This window comes from Numenius arquata, chromosome 2, assembly GCF_964106895.1.
Source record: "Numenius arquata chromosome 2, bNumArq3.hap1.1, whole genome shotgun sequence".
Taxonomy (NCBI): Eukaryota; Metazoa; Chordata; class Aves; order Charadriiformes; family Scolopacidae; genus Numenius; species Numenius arquata.
Window position 1 is genome coordinate 87779715 of NC_133577.1, and position 19418 is coordinate 87799132.

The 19418-nt window shown below is 44.4% G+C and overlaps 1 protein-coding gene across 1 annotated transcript in view; it reads right to left on the minus strand.

The window, feature by feature from the left end:
* TMTC2 (transmembrane O-mannosyltransferase targeting cadherins 2) overlaps nt 1-18030 on the minus strand; it is a 255407-nt gene extending 237377 nt beyond the window's left edge. Inside the window, exon 1 of the mRNA XM_074168501.1 lies at nt 17948-18030. Within this exon, the coding sequence (XP_074024602.1) occupies nt 17948-18030 (83 nt within the window). The remainder of the gene's footprint in view (nt 1-17947) is intronic.
* Between the last annotated feature and the right edge of the window lie 1388 nt (nt 18031-19418).

Below are 19418 nucleotides of genomic sequence, written 5' to 3' on the forward strand. Positions count from 1 at the left end.
CAATAAATGAATGCCACATGCTATGTGATGCTACGCTTGAAATTCACAGTCAATTCTCATGTTGGGAGGGATTTGAAAACTTCTTCAGAGTAGAGTATTCAAAGCACAAGGCACAGTGCCACTTTCCAAGTGTTTCTATAACTTTATATCATCAACTATTTCTTCATATACATAGCCCTAAAAATAGTATTGTCTCTGCTGATACTTCAGTTTGGCCTTCCATCCAAACTGCTATTGCCAAGACTAGGTTAAAATCTAGCGCTTCATTAGCCACACAGCAGCCTTGGCAAGGACCAGCTGAAAGCAGCAGCGCTTCGCATCATCGCCGTCTGTCCCAAACTAGGACTTAGCATGAGGAATAGCCAAACAAGGCAACCACAAAACCGTAGCTTCTGCAGCCATCTAGTTTTTGCACAGCAACAGCTGAGCCTCTGTCTTCAACCACATTGTTTTATCCATTTTCCTTTCCCAAACCATTTATCTCTTTTTTAGTCTGCATCGTGCCTTTCTCCTTGAATGGGCCTAACTCTATTAACTAAGCCATTGCTCATTTTTCCTACTTTGGTTCCAGCGTCTGTTTTCTGTATATGTCTTATTAGCTTTCCATTGTAGGAAACATGAGAGGAGAAAACCACCCAGGGAGATGGAGAGAGAACAGGTTAGAAGAGCAAGCTGAAAACTCGTGAAAGGCAGGAGTGAAATCCACAGAGAGCTTTCTGGACAGGCTTCCCTGGTATCCTCTGACCCTCTGACCAGATTATCAGCACCAATTGTTCACCCCAACTTGCACAGCCAGCACTTACACCTTCCAGACCCGTTGGCCGTGCTGATGATGTGATCGATCTCAGATTTGTTTCAGCGAGGAAAGCATCCGTGGCTTAAGCAGTTTGACCCAGCTTAGCTCACTACAACAGAAACAGCTGAGACTGCCAAAATCTAGGGCTAATGTCTCTTTCAGCAAATGCAGCAGCAGCATTCACACACCGAGAGCAATTTTTCTCCCAGTTTGCCTACTGGGTTTGGATCTTCTGCATCCCACATGCCCAAAAGCCACCAAGGGCTATATCTCTTTTCAGCCTTCTCTGTTACATCTTCTGTCTTGCCTCCTCCTTTCTCCAGACCTTCCCTCACTGTCACTGTAATGTTTAGATGGCTCTCATACCTACAAACACAACACAGAGTGGTCCAACATGCAGGGCCACTATTGTCTCTTTTCCATGCATTGGTCTTCTCATACCTTTCAGTCTAAAGCTCCTTGGGGCAGAAAATCTCTCCAAGTGCTTCTGAGAGCGCCCGAAGGTACCACTCTCTACAAAGTGGGATAATGCAACTAAAGTGAATGGAACTGCATCAGCTTCTTATCAGACTGAAAAAAAAAGAAAACCACCTCAAACCTTAAAAACTACAAATACTGAGGAAGTATTGGCTCTAGAAACCTGTGCACACAACAGCTGAAGAGCTTTGTACCAATGCTGAACCTCCTATTGCCTTGCTGCTTTACTTTTTTTTTTTCCTATTTGCCTGCTACACCAAGTCTTCCCTGTCTGTTCCCCAAAAACAGCTGGGCTGCAGAGTCAGCAAGATAGTGGAGTTGGTATGTTCTCGTCCATTCTCCAAAAACATAAGCAATATTAGTCTCCAACTTGGAGAAAAGACAAGGTTCTGCACCCACCTATAAGGTAAGTTTGCAGCCTGAACCTAACCTCAACACAGGGAGGGGAGGTCATGTTCCTCCCATCACTGGCATTTAAAGCCATGCACAGAGGAAAGAATAGCCTCAACAGCATGCCAAAATGAAGTCATTTTAAAAAATGAACAGTAGCTATTCGCTTCTTAAGTCTTCAATGTTTCTCTCTTTATGCAAGTCGGTCGTACAATAGAGCGGGTTGAGTTTAAATGAGAACTAGGCTGCAGCTATTTAGTATGCTCCAGGTAAAAGGGGTGAGCACGCACAAAGGGTACCTGATAACATTATTTGCACATGCACTATTGTGTAACTGTTCCATAGGCACAAAGGACTGTCGGGCTGCCATAAGACTTCATGCTAATTGCTTGGTGGGGTGTGCGTTATGAAATGTAAATTAGGACTCCCTCAAAAACCTGGAAAATGGCATTTATCTAAATCTCACAGGATTAAGGAGGCAGTCATTCAAATAATATTTCTCACCAAGAAACGTAAAACTAGGCTGTGTACAAATGGAGAGACAGAGATCTGTAAGTGTATATGACAGTTGTTTTGCTGCTCAAGCAGATCCAAATCAAATTTGCAAACCGGTGAAACATCTGGAGGGGAGAGCCTCAGATGGTGAGAACCATTACAGTTATGATAATACCACAGTGTTTCTTTACCAAGCGTGATATGAAATTAAGTAGCTAATACACATGATGATTACAACAGTTGACGTAATTATCAAATATCACATGGCTCCTATCACTCCTATCTACGGGGGGGACGAGGGGCTGGCCTGTAATTTCTATTTTACCTCCTTCCTCTTCCAAAAGAAAGCATCTCCCACTACTAAGTTCTTCTGAATAACAAAACACAATAACGATACTAATTCCTTACATGCATTTGTGCCAAAAAATATAAAATAAAAATATATTACAAGCACAGCCCATAAACAATTTCACTGCTTCATTATTTAGGACCAACCAAGCGTTTTATGAATTGTAGTTATTTATTACGTTTTATATACTCTGTGTTTGTTTATGCCCAAAAGGTTCAACTACTTCCGCACTGTGGCTCTCCATCATGCAACAGCAAGACGGGTCAGACTTCTAACTGCGTCGCAAGGGTCTTATTCCCGTATCCTTGCAGGCCCTCTATCCTGCAAACACTTAGCCATGTGTTTAACTTTATGTACACAACTAGTCTCACTGAACTCATTCATGAAATTCTAGCCTTATTTAAATTGCCACAGGTTTTACCATTGACTCCAGTTGGACCCAGATTTCATCTAATGGGACTATTTACATCTGAAAAGCTGAACACATGTCCAAGTATTTGTAAAACTGAAGTCTTAGCCGCAAAGCCGAGGCATACGCTGCCATTTTATCTCTTACTGCCACGTAAGACCTACAAAAGTATTTGCTTTTATCTTGCCCTTAACTAAGTTAGGATACAATAAACGGATCATCACTAAAGCGCATTATTAGGTTATATTTTTCCTCCTTTTTGGATATTACTAAGTAGGCTATTTATCCTCTCCAATCTGTTCATTTTTTCCATTCCAATAAGCATGAAATAGTTAATGCATAATTATCTAGGCACAAGCACTGACTTTGCTTAGCTGGAGAGTTCACTTGTTCATTTGTACTTCAAAAAGAGAATAAATTTCAGGCAGGTACAAGCGACATACAGAAAAACAGATTAGTAAGTTGCAGTTTTCTTTCTTTAATTACAACAGCAGCAATATTCAGCCAATCTAAATTGAATTCAATTAAATCAAGGTTTAGTCAGCTCCTGAAGCAAGGGCTGAAATATAATCTCTGCACTTGCTTCCTCACTTAGTTTTATTAAGCATGGATAGTGTAAGGTGACCCAAGTACCTAACTTCTAACCTTCAGCAGAAAAAAAAAAAAAAAAACCAACCACCAAAAATCACAAAGTCAACAGAGATCCTTTGCTGCAGAAAGTAAAAATGTAGAAGCTCCTGCTGTACATGAGTTCCTGCTGAAATTCAGAACAATTACTAAAGAAATAGAGACTCTCTGAATACAAAAAACAACTTGCTTTTTCTGATTACCATACTGCTCACTATATTTATGAGCTTAGAAATTCCCGAGGGCATAATTTAATACTAATTTAATCACTCTGTGGGAAGATTGACTGATTGCAGCGTCCACCCATCCCTTCACTCCCTCCATGACCTGCATTGCTAGTGCAGACATAAGATAACATTGCAAGTATAGATAAGATGAAAAATTATGTCTGTTGTTATATGCACAATTAAATATGCATATTAAATGCAACCATCTTGTTATGAACAGAGTTCTTTTGCATTTTACAGCAAAATACAGCATGATAAACAGGCTTGCTTGAGCAGCTTATTCTACAAGCGTGCTCACTTACTCTTGGCGAAGGACTAACTGGTACGGTATCAGATTCATGCTAAGAATTATCACAATATCTGCTCATCCTTAGCAGGACTGCTCTCTGCTACCTCACGCATTTTATATAGGATTTCAGTCTACAAAAAACGAGAATGGAAAACCAATACTCTCCATTCACTAGTAACTTTTCAGCCACGTATAGCAGCACATAAAGTATAACGTTGTGCATTTTCATACTCTACACACAGATGTTTCCCCACGATTCCTTATCTTGAAAGAGGTATGCAAAATAAAGTGCTTTCAGTGCCCTTGTTCAGGCAAAAACATTCAGCCATCACTCCCACTGTGCTACACAATGAACAGATGTCCATGCACCCTTGCCCACACTAAGCTCCAGTGCAATTTATACTTTTAAAGACAATCGTTTAAATTGCACTAGACCAGAAGGAAATAAAATTGCAATAAACTGATTTAATCCCACCCGTTACTGAAAATTCTCATCAGCATCATTTATATTTTTCCTTAAATATTTACAGAAAGAATGAGGCATAGGCATTAATAAAATACTCTTTATTCTGGAATCTTATAATCTTTTTCGTACTTACATTTACCTATGTCTTAATTCTTTATTTTCTTGCTTTAGGGGCATTTTACTTATTCAGAAAACAGTACCATAACGTTAGGATCCAATAGTAAGTAACTGAGTTTTAAACTTTTTCGCTGTAAAATAAGCTCATACACTTTTTCACGTCATTAAAAATTAGCATAGTGTGAACATAAACTGAAAATCCTTGCCTATAATAAGCTACGGTACAGGGAGCCTCAACAAAATCTACAAATATCAGTCTGCAAGATGTTCAGAACAAGCCAAGCACAGAGCCAAGTTGGTAGATTTAAATATCACACACAGCATGTGATTTCTGGAAAACTGTGCATAACAGGGTGGTACCTTGCTTCAAGCTACTGCATCAGAGCCTTTCAAGAGGTGTATATCATACTCATCACCATGGTACCTGCAGACCTGTACTATCCAATTTTCCTGCTTAGACAAGACTCCTTCCCCAACGCTATCCCCAAGGAACATTGAGATCTAGAGCTGCGTAAAGAGCAGCAAACCTTATCTTTTCCTGCAAAACTAACTGATTTCCATACACATCAAGTCAACAGCTCAGAATTACAGTAGGTTGAGCACATATCTTGGTGTCAGAGGGACAAAATGCTACAGGTATTCCTATACAGTCAGTACTTTTACCATTTTTCAAAATAATGAAATAGCAAACATCAATACTTAGTAGTATTACAAGCTAGCAGATTAGGTATGCGGCACACAACCAGGTGAAAGCCAATATTCCTTAAGGCCTTTCTTCTTTGTGGGATCCCTTCCTCACCACACCAGACCCTCTCCCAGTCCCTAAACAAGGCGGCCTTTAATTGTTTTCAGAAGGGATTGCACACACTGGTTGAAATTGGAACATTTACAAAAGTGTTTAGAAATTTTTTTTCAGAAAAAAAGAAAAAAAAAATAGAAAGAGCTGACTGTCCCCTAGAGGAGAAGAGTTTCCTGCAAAGTCTCTCACAGGTTTACTGTACCTCAGCACATCAGTTCTGTTTGCTTATAAAAATCAACTTCTTTTATTAATATCCTTATATTATTTTCTTTGTCAAGTGCTAGAAGCAGGCTTTAAATTCCAGAGGACCAAGTAGCTTCCTGTTCCCTGGACATTCAATCCTTCCTTTTGCTTTTAACCCTGTATCAGCCAGGCATGAAGCTCCAAATACCTAAGTCCACCATAAATCAGGATAATTCAGGGTCCTGCTTTGAATGCATACAAACCGACTCATTTAAAATTAATCAAAACAGAATTAGTGAGACTTTTCTTTATTAAAAATGAGCACAGTGCTACAGTGGATCACATGGGAAGCCATGGCCAACCTGCTCTGGCTAAACAGCATACAGACATCTAGCAATTCTATGGAAAGCGGGAAGTCTATAAAGCAACCTCCATTAAACTTCCCTTCTTTAAGACCAAGCCATCACTTTAAAATAGCCATATGCCCTTATTGAGGACTGAGCCACACCGAACCAACCAATGCAACAGATGAACTAAAGATGTGGTTTTGGCTAGCAAGAGCTCGCAATCACATATGAGCAGGAACAGGGAGAGAAGCAGCAGAAGCAGTACAAGATGTAGGGCCACAAAGATGATCAGAGGGCTAGAGCACATCTCCTATGAAGATAGGCTAGGAGAGTTGGGGTTGTTCAGCCTGGAGAAGGCTCCAGGGAGACCTCAGAGCAGCCTTCCAGGGGGCCTACAGGAAAAATGGGGAGCGACTCTTTGTCAGGGAGTGTAGCAATAAGGCAAGGGGTAATGGTTTTAAACTGAAAGAGGGGAGATTGATTAGACACCAGGAAGAAATTCTTTACTGCAAGGGTGGCAAGGCACTGGAACAGGTTGCCGAGAGAAGTTGTGGATACCCCATCCCTGGAAGTCTTCTAGACCAGGCTGCATGGGGCTTTGAGCAACCTGGTTTAACGGAAGGTGTCCCTGCCCATGGCAGGGGGGTTGGAACTTGATGATCTTTAAGGTCCCTTCCAACCCAAACCATTCTATGATTCTATGACTTGCATAATAGCTCTGGGCACATCCAGACACACAGCACCCAGCCTGCTTGGGTGCAGAAGACTCATCTCAGGTTCCACCTGCCAGCGATACTCTGCAAACTACATCACCACAACCATCAGGCTCCATAACACCAGCTGAAGCTACACAGGGCTGGTGCAGAGCTGCTTTCAGCAGTCAATTCAAAGCCCAGGAAAAGCATGAACGTGTCTGGCAGCAAACAGCCGCGGAGACGGTACTCTGGGGTGATCCAACTTGTGTTTTGCTTTTTTAGCATGAGGCCAACAACGTGAGGAACCACTTTCTTTGTGGCCTTTCCCCATACTTAAGTCTTTTGTCTTCTAAAAAAAGCACATCTTGAAAAGTCTCCAGAAGCATGATGTTTATTAAAGAGAAATACTACCATTTTTAACAAGCCAAGTGATTTACATACAAGAGATGAGTAATGTACTGTGAAATGGAATGGAACATACAGCTATGTCTTTTCACACAAATAGAAAATTTATTCAAGTATACCGGTATTACAAAGAAGATAAAGAACTGTTCATGCTACAAAACGAAGGCTGCTATACACAAAAAATGCCATTTTATTTGATTAATTTTTTTTATCATTCTCTTAGCACTTTTTCTTTCAGCAAGCTTTATTTATACAGCCATGCAACATTTAAATTATTTTTTTGGCACTGGAATCTTAATTCAGATCAAAGTGCTTTTAAAAAGCCCGAGTTTTCTTCTGCTTTAATTATAAAAATGTAGATCAGGAGTTTAATTAAAATAATTAATTAAAAAAAGAAACTTTTCTTCTGCAACTAACATTAATTTCACAAGACCAATCCTCCTTTTCCTCCTGGAAAAAAATAATAAATAAATAACCTTTAAAAGTTACCTCAAGTACAACTGAAATTGTTTGAAGAAAATGAAGCACATACACTGAAGCTTCATGGAATTTATTACAAGGAAATTCTTGTTATAATTCAAGGTTTTGCAGCAAGGAAATACAGCTAGATGCATACCATTCCTAGAAGTATCTTCCCAGGAACCATACAGTGTTTCTTTTTGGCGTGAGAGTTGGGAGAAGGTTTGGAAGGTCAAAGAAAGGATGGCAGAACAAGCGTGACCTTGCTAGAGACTCACAAACCAAACTTCCAATCAAAGCTTCACAAATTATTTCAGAGAGCTGCCCAAGATGATTCACTGATGAAATTCTGGCACCAATAAGGACAGCCAGGCCAATACAAAGAGGCTTTATCCAAGACAAATATTTTTCTTATTTTAGTGGTATCTAGAGGGGTGATGTGTAACACAAAATCAGGCTTCTTAAGATACTGCCTTACTTTTGAGCCTATGCCTCACTTCTGAGTCTAATTTCCTCTTTATCTTGTTATTATAATAATTAAAACAATCAACACTAAGCAGTTGCCACACTAAGCAGTCAAATAGGATAAATACAGTATCAAGTACAAACGAAGGCATGACAGCACCTTCATCTTCACATAACTTGGAAATGAGAGGATATGACAAGGCACAGTGTTCCTTCAAATACATTTTTTTGAAAAGAAAAAATCTATTTTTAAAAAGCATATGAAGCATGAAAAACAGTATATAGCAGAAGGCTCATAACCTACAGAACAACAGCTACAAGTGGATTCTTACACCCACAGAGTCACACTCAAGGCAGCTTGGGCTCCTTCCACTTCAGTAAGAAGAGTTCCCAGTGCTATTTGGGGTTAGGAAAGTTACCCTCATGGCCAGGGGTGACTGCGAGCATCTCATCTGAATTTCCAACTGGACCTAATCCCCCTCTCAAAGCAACCCAGTACGAGCCCACTCAAACAAAGGAGCCGGCCAAATATAACTGATCCTGACCCATGAGTGTTGTCAGGCTGTAAAATTAAACTAGGAACATTCCCATGTTACTGCAGTGCTACAACATCGCACTAAAGGCTAAAAGCACCAACAGGAGCAGCCTGCAGAAGAGAAATGGCACAGTACTAAACAGCCTATAAAGGCAAAGGCACTACGTGCTTCAAAAAGCAGACTTTTACATATATCACTTAATGTGCTGCTTTGCCCATCGGGCAGCATGATCCTCCTGTGCGCTCTTAAGGACCCACCATAGAAAACACACTCTGAAAATGATGGAACCAAACCACACACAGACGACTCAAGACACCAAAGTCAAAGTCCCAGAAGTGGAATGAACTCCCACTTCAAGTTTCATGTTAGAGACCCGGAACAAACCAGTCATTTGCAGAAAACAAAATTATTCTGGATTAAGAGTTCTAGTTCTCCCCATGCTGCCTCCAAGATGTTGACCTATTACATTATAATCCAGCCAACTGCATCTTTCATTTCAAAGTGACTACTAAAAGCCTGCCAACAGTATACACACGAATATACAAAGAACTTCAATGGGACAACTCACATCCCCACAGCACTTACAGCATCTTGAATTCTAAGCGTGCTAAAACACATCTCAGAGGAACACCCCAGGCTGGAAGGCAGGCACAGGAATCCCAGCAAAACAAGTGGGTCCAAAGCAGAGACCAGCCACACACTGAATATTTAGACTTTAAATGATGACGGGTACAGACCACCTCTGCCTACCTTCTAGAGGCAACTTCAGCATACCTATCTTTTTGGGTTTTTTTTGTTAACACAGGTGCTTGGCTCCTCATGAAGTGTTTCGTCTCCTACTAGAATCTGGAAGAAGCCATATCAAGGGGCTCTTTGATAAAACCAAACAGCCTGGTGCTGGTTGGGTGGATTTGGGGGCTTGGTTTTAACTGTGCTACTCCACAATAAGGTGCTTAGCTGACCCCACCATGTACAGACAGGTTTATTTTCCTGGCACTAGTGTTAATTCTTCAAGATCTTTACAATGGACAACATCCAGTGGCTTGGGTTCTTTCCCCCCACCAAGTAATTCTGTCACCTTAAAACTACTGCAAACTTCAACTTAAGGAGACTATTTTCAGTGGAAGATTATTTCTTAGTGCTTTACTCATACACTGGAACTTGTACATGCTGGGTTTTTTAATAGCAAAGTAAATAACCATTACCAGCTTCAATAGTTACTGAGCAAAACCTAAGAGCTATTTTAAACAGCATCAACTGAGAAACATTCCCTGCATAGAAGTTGGAGGCTAGATGCTGTAAAGGCACTCCTAATGCACTACAACGGAGAGAGCCTATGCACGTATCAGCCAGCCACTGCCTCCTAAAGGAAAGTATCTGATTCACAGAGAGCCACGCAACTCTGAGTTACATTCCCCTGCATCAGAAGGAGAGAAAATTCTCGGAAAAGCAACTAAAAATTAAAGTCGCACTTACTCAGAGCAGGTAGCCAAGCAAGTGGAAATGCTACATACGGAAATAAAATGCTATCTCGAAGTTGGGACTGCAGACAAACACTTGCGGTGCATCTACCTTTAATTTAGGGATTTGAGAGGGTTTAAAGACTGGTTTCCCACCAGAAGGGTGCCCAAAGCATAGGGTGCAGGTTGTTCTGCAGTGATGATGGGAAATGGTTGGGAGAAAGACAGGCTGGAGCCTGGTTCCCGGGCCCAGCACCAGTTATTAATTATTACAGATGAAAAGCGACAGGGATGGGAAGGGAAGACAGGACAGAGGTCTACGAACAGTTTAGGCTGCTGCTGCTGAGTGGGTTTGTTTCCATGACAATTTTGGTCACTGAATCATGACCCTGTTTCAAGAGTTCAAGTCCTTTTTAAGGATTTAAGTACACGAACTACCAAGCTTCATGAAAATAGCATCCAGGCACTGGCAGAGACTTTACAGCGATAGTTCTGCTACCAATTACTGCGTTGTTCCTCTGAACTAATACTGGACTAGCTGACTAAAACACATAGGACTTAAAATCATACAATCCTCTCATTAGTAAAACAGTCTAGAGTAATGCTAAGTTCAGAAGAAAACATCCTGGAAACAGGATGCTAAACTCAGAAAAATCCGTCCTCCCTTGAACACCAGGTCAGAGGTCAGGGCAGGTTTTTTTGGTCTGCTGACAGGTTGGTGAATAATAGGCGATGCCACAGACCAGTCCAGTCGTCTAGCAGTAATGGTCCGTGTACCATCACGTGGAAAACCCTCATTCAATTACCTGTCAGTCTCTGGCTTCCTGGGCCAGCTGGGACCAGGAGCGCCGCTGAGGCCAATGTGCTTAACTCTTGGAGAGAAAGAAGTGCTCCGAGGCAGTCAACAGTGACCCCTGCAAATAAATTAAGGGGCCTTTGTGGTAGACTAATGGGAAACCTGACCAGCTCTCTGTTGGAAGACCGATGCCAAAAAAGACTCGGTCTCAAGTTTTAGGCACACAATAAAAATCCACTATTCTATTTACTGTAGTGATGGCATATACACCTCCATGTGCTTTTAGAGGATACCCTGATTATTAACAGGTTTTGAAGCATGAATACGGGCCATTTGAATAAACCACTGGGGAAAAAAAAAATAATTAAGATATAAAGAAAGACAAAACACCGTATGCTGAAAGTACAATATTTCCAATAAAACAAATAGCAATTAAAAAGATGAGTAGATAAAGGAAAGAAGGGACATGAAGACAGTAAATAAGAATTATTTACCTCCAATTGAAACCTCACACTACTCTTGAAAAACCCCCTCATGAAGCCAGTAAGACAACAAAGGCTAACAGAGTAATTAACAATGTCCTAGGGAACATAAGGACTAATATTCAAGGAAGCCACTTTTACTTTTTTTTCCCCTCTTGAAGCTTAACGAGGCCAGGAACCACCGGGGTGGCAGAAGATGGGAGCACATCGACCAGCCATGCCCAGTTACGGAGCCTGGGTGGCCAAGTTTCATCAGCTTCAAAAGGTCTGATTTACTGGGGTTTTTTTTCCTTGAAGTGAAATAGAGATTGACAGATTACTTGATCCTTAGCTGCTGCCCCAGTGATCCGGCACGTTTCTTTGTTTCACATTAAGCTGTCATATACGAACTACAGCAACCCCACGCTAGGCTGAAGCATCCTCCGAAGACAGAGCCAAAGCGCACACCGCTGCCTTTGGAGATGCCCCTTACGAGCCATTCACAGGTCCAGAAGATATTTCAACTGTCCTGAAGTAGCAAGCCAAGCAGTGGAGTGGACACATTAAGTAATATTTAGGGTGCAATTCCAAAAACCAATTTCCTCTGGCTCTTTGAGTTTCATTCAGCAATGGGCTGGCCTTCGGAGAAAAATGTTTTAGTATGGAGTTCTGTGAAGGGTGGAACTGGGAAAGAAATTACAGGATTTACATCCTCTCCCTCTTACTGGGGAGGGACCACCTGTGCAAGCAATAACAGAAATATCTCAAGTCTAGAGAACTATCCCCGAGACTGCAGGAATACGACCTAAGAACACAATCTAGAATAAGTGAAATGAAATCCTACCGTCACCCTGGCTTAAATAACCTGCCCACAGAACAAGCTCCCACTTTAAAGGGAGATAAGGAGCATTTATAAGATCATTCACCCCAAGCAGGAAAGCACAGGGAGTTCAAAGGCTGCCAAGCCTCAAAGGCCAACAATAGGCTTCCGCAATCAAGAGAAATTCCAAAATTAATTTAAAAACCTGAGGGCTGAAGTGTCGGAGAACAAAGAGCTTTCAGCATAAGGTTCCAGTCTCCAGGTAAAATGCTTCCATCTTTCAAACAACCATTTTGGACAATAATTAGGGATTAAAAAAAAAAAAAAAACCACACATTAAGGGAAATGAATGGTTTAAAAAGATTTCTTTTTTTTCAAAAGAGACAGTTAAACCAAAAGCTGTGTCAAGCCTATAAAATATTTATAAATAAAAATGAAAAAATGTAACTTAAAACATTGGCCTAAAGAACAGATTCACTTTTATACGAGTACCAGTAATAATAAGCATCTCTGTCTTCAGATTTAGTCTGTTTCTCCAACTGTATCTTTGGAGCAACTTTCGCCACAGGTTGCCAGCAGGCTTGCATCTCCAGCTTCAGCATCAAATATTTCAGCTAAAGAAAGAAATTCCATAAACAAACAGCAAAGTCTGCTTCAGTCAACTTCACAGAAAGAAAAAAAGAATCCTAGCAGAGAGGAGGAGGGAAGGGCAAACTTCCAGATGAGGGAGGCAAAGGAGCTCTAATTCAGCACTCTTGCAGCTATCAGATGGTTAACAAATTGAGATGAGAGACTTCTGAGCCTTTTGAGCGACTTTCTCTCTGGCAAACTTAAAGGATTCAGAAGTGCAGCTGGAATACATATGGGAGATGCTGGAGAAAGTGGATCATTTGAATTTGTAACTCCATTGTGTGCTGGAAGAACTTCCTGCAGATGAGGCGCATCCCGTCAGCGGCTCAGGGAGACTCTCCGTCTGCTAACAGTCATGAATTTATTCTCTGAACCAGCTACCAGAAGTTACTCGGTTTCTGTTAGTGTTATATATGCAACAAGAATCTTAAAATAAAGCCTGTGGGGACATAATTTCTTTTTTGCTTCCAAAAACCTCTACACTACAGCATCTCCACTGCAAAAAAAAAAAAAAAAAAAAAAAAAACACCACACAACCCAACACTATTTTGATGAAACTAAGATTTCACATTTTGATCAAAGTGTTTCATTCAACAGAAATTTTTATGCAGAAATGCTTTTTAAAAATCAAAAGCCAATTATATTTTTAGATGCTCAACATATAAAAATAGAAGAACTACCATATTAATAGGATATTGTGACACCAGAATTGTCACATTAGATAATTTGTTACTGGTTTACTTGGTTGGTACTCAACTGCAACACCCGAAAACTACAGAGCCTCAGTTACTCGTGCATCCTCCATGGATTGTTGTTTTTATCAACATGTTAAAGACCCTGTTTCCTATACAAATTGACTTTATGGTAATTTGAAATTAGCAACAGGAGGGAGAAGGGGAAAACACTACAGAGAACATATACAAGTCCCTTTCTCCCCACTTCTCCCCACCACCAGCCCCACTGCTGGAATTCAGAAGATTGCAGCCACCTGCAAACTGGATCCACTGAAAGCTACCAGAGAGGTGCACGTGGAGCTGAAAACTTGAGAGTAGACAGCAAAAAGGGGCCATAAAAATCACAGATGTAAATTAATAATCAAATATACACACACAACAAGGAGACAGATGGCAAGCAGTTTTCCCCAGTGTACTTATACTTGTTCTTCTAGTGCACATATTTGGGTCACTTGCTAGATTAAATCCCATGTGGCAGACCCAACAGAGGTACTGTTGGACACGTATGGGCTCGGCCTATTTTTAAGTGATGCAAGTCTGACGCTATAGGGTGAAGGCATTAATCAGGATGTCTTCAAGACAGTTTGCGATACTGCCCTGTGACTTTGAAACAAGGCTGTTGGATACATTCTACCACCGGCAAGGCTGCCCCATTCAGGCCTGCTAAATAAAATGCAGCACAAGCTAGAGAAAGTTGGTCAGTGCTACCACATCTCATGGAAGAGTCCTACACCGAGACAGACAAATCTGTACATATTTTCCAGAGCACCAATCTTGTCAGCATGCCACAGGGAAAACACATCACTCAAGGTTAGAGATTCCTGCTAATACTCTCCTTAAAATATGCCTTTCTTCCAATGCCTGGGAGAAGAAAGGAACACCTCAATGGATGAGTTGCTTGTGGCGTGTTTGCCGTAGCAACGCATGACCTCAGATACGCAGAGCACTAAATCTTCCACACCTCGGCTATAAACCGTCAGTGACCTGTCTCATTTAGTACAGGTCACAAGAAGAACTACAACTTCAATGCAAGGCACCCACCGGTCAAACTGCCTACTTTTGGGGGGGGGGGCTTAAATGGCAAGGAAAAATAATTACGCAGGTGTGTAAGCCTAATTGCAGCACTGGGTTTCCCCCCTGTAATACTGGTAGATATTAGCATGAAACAAGAACTGCATGTGCAGAGATTAGCCCCCCTTAATCTGTCAAGAAGCTGGATTTAACGCAGTGCAACAAGCAAAATCTTCAATACAGCCACAGGAATGGAAATTGCATTTCTCCCTACCCCTTGTTATCAGTTCCAAGATGGTTTTGCTCAGCAATAAATAAACCTTTATTAACAAGCAATGTGAGCTCACTGTGGTATTAGATCAACAGCATCTAAATATTTCATAGAATCATAGAACGGTTAGAGTTTCCCCCTCTTCCCCCATTCATCTCTTCTTTCACGTTACTGCATGCCACATCCAGCTTCAAATAAAACAAATAAGCAAGAAGAGGGGGGGAAAAAAAAATATTTATTTGTTCCTAGATGAACAAGGAGGTTTTGAGTTGGGGAGGAGAATTTCCCTCTAACAATCTACACATGTAACTAGAAAATATCACAGCTGTCTGTGAGAATTACAGTAGCAGGGAACAGGGTGGCAAAAGCTTGTGTTTTCTAGGTCCACAGGAAAAAAATAAAACTCTGTTGCTTCTTTACACTTGCTCCCAGGTTTAGAGGCTGTCACTTTCATTCAAAGTAATCAATAAGTCAATTGATCAAAAAGATCACGTTTGCACTGATTACGTGTGTGCCACATATCTGTCTAGCCTGGAAGAAACAAGTTAGGCAGACTAATGCTGCAAAGTAAGAATGGATACATTTGCTTACTCAACTTCCTCAGGCTTACAATTCATTCGATTTCAGTTTAATTGGGTAAAGGATGGGAAATAAAAATATTGAATCCTTTGATATAGAGCCATAAAGCCCAGACTACAGGCAAGTTTGTTATATCACTGTCCATACAGTCTTTGGTTTGGTGCCGTGCTGCTGCTAAAATATTAAGTTTTACCATTGGGAAATTGATTTTGCTATAAGAAGTTTTTACGATGCCACTTAATCTTACCCAACCTACATAAAAAAAATACAGAAAGCAATTACAGACACCCTTTATATAGTAAGCTTGATCACTATATTAAAAAAGAACAGTCTGATGTAATTTCAACATAATGGCAAAGGAAGCAGAAAAAGCTATGGCAATATGCTGCCCTCCTGAAACAAAACATTGCAGGTTCCCAGCTTAAATGCACAATCTTGATTCACTTAAAGTTAGTAGCGTGATCCATCTCCCACATGGAGGGCTGTGTCCTGCAGCTCCAGCATCGACCTCCTTTTCTAGTGTTACGTTTCAAGCCGGCTCCTGAGGGGCAGTGAGATTCTGTGATTACAGTTGAAAGAATACTTTGGGTCTGAGAGCCTGCCTCTTTGAATAGATAACCCTTTCTAGTTCAACAATTACTAGCATGCAGCCATTTCTGCCTTGCCCCTTCCAGTGCTGCAGCTGAAAAACATCCTAATGAGATGACCCTGCGTACAGAAATGCTTAACTGGCTTTCAGAGCACTCTAGTGAACATCTAAGTCTTAGCAACAACGATGAGAAGTACTTTAGTTAGTTAGGAGGTAAACACATAAACAAAGCAGTATTTTAGAACACCTTTAAAATAGTCTGGGATTAGTACTGGCAAAGACAGCATGTGATTATCTTTTCCACCCTTTCTGAGATGACACTCCAATATCGCTATTTTCTAGCTGCATTAAAGCACACGCAGGCGACATCAAGAGTAACCTTGATCTCCACATCAATAACACCAGGTAGTACTTCAAATTGCTTTCCATGCCTAGCCAATTTGAACTGGCCTGCAGGACAGCCTTATAAGTGTGTCCTTAAACAACCCAGTTTTGCCTAAATATTGCAACATATGCTACTTAGGGTTACATAAATACTCCACAACTCCTGCAGTTCTTAACTATAACAAGCGGGTTTAAAATAGTGTCAGTGTGTCAAAATATTCACTGCTTTCTATTGATCCAACTCAGACACTGCATTTCAGGATAAGAGCAGACTTTTTTTCTTTAACTGTTTGTGAATGAAGTTTTGAAACGTTAAAACAGGTTTAAGAACAATCATTGGAGATAACTGGAAGGCTCACAGAAACCTAAGAACACTTCATTGCTTCACGAGGCTTCAAGTGCATGTAAATGGCCTGAAGGACCGAAGCCTGAATCGCCACCACGTTCTGCAGCCGATGCTGTTCCCAGCCAGGGACCCGGACCAGGACTAACACTCGGCATTTACTTCGGGTGTGATAGGTTAAACCCCTTGCAAACGGGGGGGGGGGAAGGGGGGTGTTATAGTGGAAGCAGTGACAGGCCCTTAAACACGGCAGGTGCACCGTGGTACGGTGTACGGGAGGAAAATTCCAAGTTTAGCAACTACCGGACTCCAGGACAGGCAGGTTATTTCCCAAGGCGGATCAGAGACGCCACCGACCCTTTCGCATCCCCATCAGCGCGCTGGGAAGTTCCGCTCATCCGGCGACATTTTTCCCCCCCTTCAGGCTCATCCCCTGTCCCACCTCGCCCCCACCTGTCCCTGTCCTCCCCCACCGGACCCTCCAGGGCACTGCCCCTGCCCCGCAGACGCCCGCAGAGTTCGCCGGTACCGCGAACGGGAGCCACGAAGCGGGGACCCGCCGCCGGCACAGACAGAGGCACCCGTGCGCGCCCCCCAGGCGGCGGGCAGGGGGAGGGAAGAGGTGGCTACCAACTAGGCGATGCAGGCGAGCATCGCCCGGGCGGCGCGCGGAGCCGCAGGCAGCTGCCCGCCCGCACCCAGGGGAGACGGTGGCTCGCCCCAGAGGAGAGGCTGATGAAAAGCTGTCAAAGTAAATCCCTGCTCACTTTTTTGGATGGTTTAATTCCAACGGAGCAGGAAAACACCCCAGGACAGTTAATAAGTTTAGCCAGGCGTGCTGCCTTCCCCAATACATTTTAATTATGCATCCGTTTTAATTGCGATCAGATTAAGCCACCGGAAAAAGCACAAATTGCAATTTTCCCCGACTGCTGACAGCGCCTTTCAGCAGCTCCTGAAGGCAGGTACGCCCGGGAGAGGGGCAGGTAGGGACCCCAGCCCGCCCCGGCGGGGGGCTCCGGTGCCCGCCGCCGCCCGGAGGAGCCCGGCGGCGCACGGCAACCTCCCGCGCGGGGCCGTCTCCCGGCGGAGCCGCCACCCTCGCCGCCCGGGTGACACGGGCGCGCGTGGGATCAGCCCGGGACACGCGAAGTTAGAGCAGCGGGTCCCTTCCCACCGGGAAGGGCTGGAGGGGACCGAGCCCGGTGGGAGCTGTCAAAACCCCCGGAGCGGCCACCCGGAGCCGTGGAGCCACCGGGACCCTCCCACCCCATCCCCGGGCACCGCCGGCAGGTGGTTACCCACCCCCGCCCGCCCGCCCGGCGCCCCCCGCCCTACCTGTCATCGTAGCAGAAGTCGGCGCTCAGGGTGTTGAGGTACAGGGCGAGCCCCAGGGCGCTGCTCAACAACTCCGCGATCATCTCTCCGCCTGCCGCCGCCGCCGCCGCCGCCGCGCTCGCACCGGGGCAGCCCCCCCTGCCCGGCCTCCCGCCCCAGCCCCGCCGCGGCTGCCCCTCGCCCCCCACGGCACCGCGGAGCGCCGCTCCGCGCTCCGCCGGCGGCCGCAGCCTGGCGGCGCGTCCCCCCCCGCCCGCTCCTCCGCCGCCCCCTACCCCATGGCAGCGGGGCGAGCGGCGGAGAGAGCTCGGCTGGGCGAGGCGAGGCGGCGCGGAGCGGTGCGCAGCGGGGCGCGGCGCCGGCTGCCGCCCTCCTCCCGCGGCCGCCTCGGCGCTGCCGCGGCTCCGGTTCCCGCCCGGCCCCGGCCCCGGCCCGCGTCCCCCTCGCTGCCGAGCCGGGCGCCGCCGCCGAGGCTCTGGGAGCGCCCGCGTGGGGCGCCCCGGGCTCCCACCGCGCCTGCGTGGGGGCCCGCCCCGCGCCCGCCCCTCCGCGCCCGCCCCGCCCCGCGCGCCCGCCCCGCGCCCCGCCCGTGCCCGCGGCGGCGCGGAGGCCCCACCCGCGTCCGTGTCCGCACCGGGGGCGGCAGCGGCGGCGGGCGGTGCGTCCGCTGGGCAGGGTTGGCTGCGCTGCTGCCGCTGGGTGGGCACAACCCTCTTCCTCAAGGGTTTGTTTTATTCCCCTTTTCCCTTTCTCCGTTTTCTTTTTTCCTTTCTTTTTTTTTTCCCTTTCCGTCTTCTTTCTCTCGTTTCTCTTTCAGTTTTTTCTTTTCGGTTTCTTTCTTTTCAGTTTTTTTTCTTCCTTTTTTAGTTTTTTTTTCTTTTCCCTTTCCCCTTTTCCCTGTTCCCCTTTCATTCCCTTGCCCATCTTTCTTTTCCCATTCCCCTTTCTCCCCCTTTTCTTCTTTTTACCCCACCCCTCCCCCAGCGTAGGTCAGGTGGAAGGTCGTTAGTAGGGAAGAGAGGGCCAGTACCGTTGGGCATGGGATGCCAGAGCAGGGGGCTCCACACTCCCACTTGCCCTGACCGTGGCATTTCCCTCAGTGTCAGCGTGGACAGCCACGGGGAGCTCTTAGCTCGGCTTCCAGTTAAGCAAAACCAAAGGAAACCACCGCAACTCGGAAGAGGAGGGGACTGGGAGCAAACACACCCCAAGAGGAGGAGCGCCACAAACTGCGGGGTGCTGCCTGGAGGGGTGAGGTGTGCACGGCCTGAGCCACATGGGGTGAGTGGGACCAGTAAATGGCCTGCACAGGAAACCCGGCCATGGGAAATAATGCACTGAATCCATCTTCAATAATTCATGGGATATGGAGGCGTGAACTTACGGGAAGGGTTCGGGTCCATCAAGCTGATTGTTTCCTTTTTTAAGAGAGTTTCTAAAATGTGGCCTCCTTTTTCTGCTAGCCAGCCCT